Source organism: Hibiscus syriacus, unplaced genomic scaffold (assembly GCF_006381635.1).
Source record: "Hibiscus syriacus cultivar Baekdansim isolate YM2019G1 unplaced genomic scaffold, ASM638163v2 tig00112285_pilon, whole genome shotgun sequence".
NCBI classification, from domain to species: domain Eukaryota; kingdom Viridiplantae; phylum Streptophyta; class Magnoliopsida; order Malvales; family Malvaceae; genus Hibiscus; species Hibiscus syriacus.
In genome coordinates, this window is record NW_024063293.1 from 3,554,833 (window position 1) to 3,559,609 (window position 4,777).

General features: G+C 37.3%; 1 protein-coding gene across 1 annotated transcript; it reads left to right on the forward strand.

The window, feature by feature from the left end:
- Positions 1-291: 291 nt before the first annotated feature.
- Positions 292-1,950, forward strand: LOC120177259 (probable inactive patatin-like protein 9). Its single transcript, XM_039183476.1, has 2 exons — positions 292-1,396; positions 1,556-1,950. The coding sequence occupies exons 1-2, from the start codon at positions 467-469 to the stop codon at positions 1,778-1,780; spliced, it is 1,155 nt and encodes a 384-aa protein (XP_039039407.1). The 5' UTR covers positions 292-466; the 3' UTR covers positions 1,781-1,950.
- Positions 1,951-4,777: the final 2,827 nt, after the last annotated feature.

The following is a 4,777-nucleotide window of genomic DNA, read 5'->3' on the forward strand; positions in this document are numbered from 1 at the left end:
GTGCTTAATAATGTTTCATGTAATTAACTTATTTTATTATATAAATGCTATCTATTTCATTATATAAATGATATCTAATATGTTATTGTACTTATAATATTTTCAATTAAATGATATAACATAATCAATTTAAATTTTAAACAATCATTTATTTAACCGATCACGGCGATTTTTAACCGCTCACAACAGAACTTCTCCTCTAGCTGTCTTTCTCTCTCTCTCTCTCACACTCCAGTAGCCCACAGAGAAAATCGAAAACCTCACTCTCTCGACAGGCTACATAGATATTAATTCGAAACAGCTCTGCAAATATTATTCTCTTGCTTGCAGCCTCCATTAAGGCTTTATCACCAACATACTGTGAATAGAGGCCAAGCTCTCTCTTTGCTTTTGTTTTCACGGACTTTCAAGAAGCCAGCAACCAAACCAAAAATACTCCTAACATTTTCTTCGTTAACTGTCGAAAATGGACCTGAGTAAAGTAACTTTGGAGATCTTTGCAAAACTTGAGCAGAAATGGCTATCTCACTGTGAAACCACCAAAAAGGTTCGGATCCTCAGCATTGACGGTGGTGGAACCACCGGCATTGTCGCTGGTGCAGCACTTATACACCTTGAAGACCAGATCCGCTTCAAAACTGGTGATCCTCGAGCTCAAATTGCTGATTTCTTTGACATGATAGCGGGCACTGGCGTCGGTGCTATTATTGCTGCCATGCTCTCTGCCGACGATGGAACTGGCCATCCGCTTTTTACGGCTAGAGAAGCTGTCAAGTTTATCACTCAGAATAACTCCAAGCTCTTCAAAGTTAATAAGCTCGCCGGAGTTCTTCACCGTCAGAAGAGATTCTCTTGTAAGAGCATGGATAAGGTGCTGAAGGAAACGTTCAAGAGAGAAGACAAAACGGTTTTGACACTGAAGGACACGTGTAAGCCTTTCCTGGTTCCTTGTTTCGACCTCAAGAGTTCCGCTCCCTTTGTTTTCTCTCGTGCCGACGCTTCCGAATCACCAAGCTTCAACTTCGAGCTTTGGAAAGTATGTTGCGCCACGTCAGCCACTCCAAGCCTCTTCAAACCTTTCCCATTGACATCCGTCGACGGCAAGACCTCTTGCTCGGCCGTGGACGGCGGTTTGGTCATGAAAAATCCTACCGCCGCTGCAATCACGCACGTGCTCCATAACAAGAGGGATTTCCCGTCGGTCAATGGCGTGGAGGATCTGCTGGTTTTGTCGTTAGGAAACGGTCCATGGCATGGAAGGTCAAAGGTTGGCAGCAATGGCAAATGCTCAACTTCTTCAGTCGTTGACATTGTGCTCGACGGAGTGTCGGAGACCGTAGACCAGATGTTGGGGAACGCTTTCTGTTGGAACCGTGCAGACTACTTTAGAATCCAGGTATCCACATCATTATATTTAATCCATGGTTAAATAAGTTGGACTGCATTAAAGCATTTTTTTTATTAAAATCTTTCCTTGGAATTTCTCAAAAGCCAAAATCATATTTAAACGTGTTTAATATTTTTCGGATTACGTGATCGACATTCGGCGGTGCAGGCAAACGAACTGGGGAGTGAAACGATGGATGGGCCGAGAATAGAGGAAGTACTGAATGAGAGAGGAGTGGAGTCGTTACCGTTTGGCGGGAAGCAGTTACTGGCGGAAACTAACAGACAGAGAATTGAGAGCTTTGTGCAACGCCTTGTTGCCTCCGGGAAAACCAGCCTTCCTCCAAGTCCCCACAAAGAATCAGCCGTTAGTCCGCTTGCCAAAGACCGTTAAACAACTTTGGGTCCCCCCCCCCTTTTGTCTAACCCCTCTTAACCCGTTGTAAGTTGTAACCAACCGAATGGACCGACTCCTCGTTTTTTATTTTTAACTGTCCCCTCTTTAGAGTGAAAAGAAAGTGTGGTAATTAGTAGTAGAATAATAATGTCTCCGTTGTGGCCGAATGAATTAATGTAGATTAATTAGTACTAAGTATTATTAGAAAAATTAACTTTTGTCTGGTGGACGCTATGCCAAAATCTATGAATCTGTTTTTGGGTTGTTCCCTTTGAAAGAAAAGAACGTCAGGCGCTACTATTTGATCGACTTATTACGCATTTTCAAAGTTTGCTAGCCCATTTGTTTAACATTAATATATGCATTAGTGCTAAAAGTTGGATCAATCAATGAATAAATTTCTTGGCATTGAGGTAAGTACCAGAAGAAGAGAGCTCAACAACCATGACGATTAGTAGTAGTATGATAAGTTTAAACACAAGCAGGCAGCGGCAAACAAGGCCACGGGATCCGAGTAGGTGAATGGGGTGGGGGCACCGTACTAGTCGAGCATTAAATAGAACCAAGCCCCTTCCCTTCCCTTTTGTAAACGTTGTAGCTGTGGATGCAAACCGAAGAATAGACGTGGATAGGGAATCAAATCCTCTTCATGCATACCCACACTTGTCAAAGCGAAATAATTTCATAAAAAGAAGAAGAAAAAACAGTAACCCTTGTGAAGATCAGCCATAAAAAGTTGGGAGAAAGAGAAACCGACTTTTTCACTAACTGATTTTATTTTATTTTTTATTTATAGACGTTCCTCTGGATTTTCTCTGCTCCTCTTTCGGTAGGTAAGTTTGGTGGAAGATTGCAACATGTACTTTTCTCTCCTTTCCACACACACTATTTATGTTGGCATGGTGAGGTAATCCCTCTCTTCACTTACATGCATTGATAACTATATGGCAGTAGTTATGTTTTTACTGATGAACCAAAAATAAAATAATAAATAATTCGATATGAAATCTTTTTAATTGTCATGTGTTATATTCAATTTTTCTTTTTAGAAATTCTGATCATCTTAATTAATTTTACTGTTCAAATGGATCCGGAATAAGCTCATCTCTTACGGACCTGCCCCTAGCTTAACCCCTACGTCTTTAGGGTACGTAAAAAATTTGTGAAGAAGACATGCGCAGGGCACGCTGGTAAAAAAAAAGTTGGGGATTATATGATGCCCTTTGGCATGTAGTATTTTAACTTTTAACTTTTAACTTTTAACCTTGCTTGGAATTAACAATATGGTTGAATAAGCTACAAGCAGTGTTTTGAAAACCTGACCGGATCAATAGATTCAATCGGTTCAACCGGGAATCGTTGTCTAATCCGGTTTAATCTACACCGGTTCAATCTTTACTAGTGAATAGGCCGACACCGTTGAACCGTTCGAACCGGACCGGCTGAAAACCGGAAAAAACCAAGAAAAACAACCAATTTTGTATTTATTTTTTAAAAAAAATTAAACCAAACGACATCGTTTGTTAAACGAGCCAAGTCGAACTCGAGTATTGCTGAGCTCGACTCGAACTTGAAAACTTTAAAGGTAAGCTCAACTTAACTCAGACTCACGAGCTAAAAATTATCAAGTTCAACTCGAACTCGAAATATAATATTGAAACTTGAACTCGAAAAGGCTTGAACTCAAAAAAAATTTAGAAGCTCGATTGAAGTCTAAAATTTGAGCTTGATTAAAGTGAAAGAATAGTTCACTCAATGCTCACCAAAAGGCTCCATGATTTTGAATGTCAAATTACCTCTATTATTTATAGAAGTTAGTTAGGATGCTCTTCTATGTTTCTTAGTCATGTGGTATTGTTTTGTTCTCATATTTTTACTCTTTAGACTTTTGGGATGCTCTTCTATGTTTCTTAGCCATGTGAGATTGTTTTTAAAAAAAATTAAACCAAACAATATCATTTTGTTATGATTTTTTAGTCCTAAATTTATTTTTTAATTATAGTTATATAATTATATTTATTATTTAATATGTTTTACCTTAAATATTATGTTATAGTTAATTTGAATCATTTTGTTTCACTTGATTTTATGATTTTTAGCTTATATATGTTATGACTTGTTTTGAATATGACTTGTGATATAAAAATTATTTTTTATTAAATATTAAAAATTATTTTTTATTAAATATTTTTAGTATTTTTATTTAATTTTTTAAATAATTATAACGTCATCAGGTTTTTTCGATATGTCGAATCGATTCGATCGACTGAACCAATAAACCGATAGCATAACCGATTCGTTAACCGATCCGGTTTTGAAAACCATGGCTACAAGTAGCCATTGTTACTATATTTATTAAAAAAACATAATTTCTCTTAAATTATAAAAAAATACTCAAATCCCTAAAATTCTCAAATCTTAACCTTAACTCTTCGCCGTTGCCTTTTCCGGCCACGACCACCACTGCCGACGTAGTCCCTGCCATCCTCCTAGTCATACAACGTCGTAGTTGTCGTCGATTGACTGTCGGGATCATAATTTTCATCTTAGGGTTTGCGGGGTATAAAACGTCAATTTGCATCAATTGGTCACAATTTCAAAGGGTTTTGGTCGTCAGGGGATATAAGGTCGGGTGGAACTTCGTAGATGGCAAAGGGTGGTGTTTGGTGTGGGTTTAAGGGTTGAAATGGAGGTTTTAAAAGTTTGGGATTATTTCAAAATTTGTTTTCTTTTTTTTTAAATATATCATATGAATTTTTAATTTTAAATAAAAATTTAAAAAATTACCCGATTGTGACATGTGTCACTTAACAGGTGAAATTAACAACGTTGACGGCCTGGACCTCTATAATGATAACGTTTGTAACGTTAGACACCGGGATAAGTCAAAAAATACTTTAGACACCTATTTAAAAAAAGTGGTATAATTTAGGCACTTATTTTTTTATATTAAGCCTTATTAAAATAAAAAATAAATCTAGAATTTACTTTTAA

Coding starts and splice junctions, on each gene's coding strand:
- LOC120177259 (XM_039183476.1), top strand. CDS start 467: ATGGACCTGAGTAAAGTAACTTTGGAGATCTTTGCAAAACTTGAGCAG. Junction 1,397..1,555: donor CAGACTACTTTAGAATCCAG/GTATCCACATCA, acceptor TCGGCGGTGCAG/GCAAACGAACTGGGGAGTGA.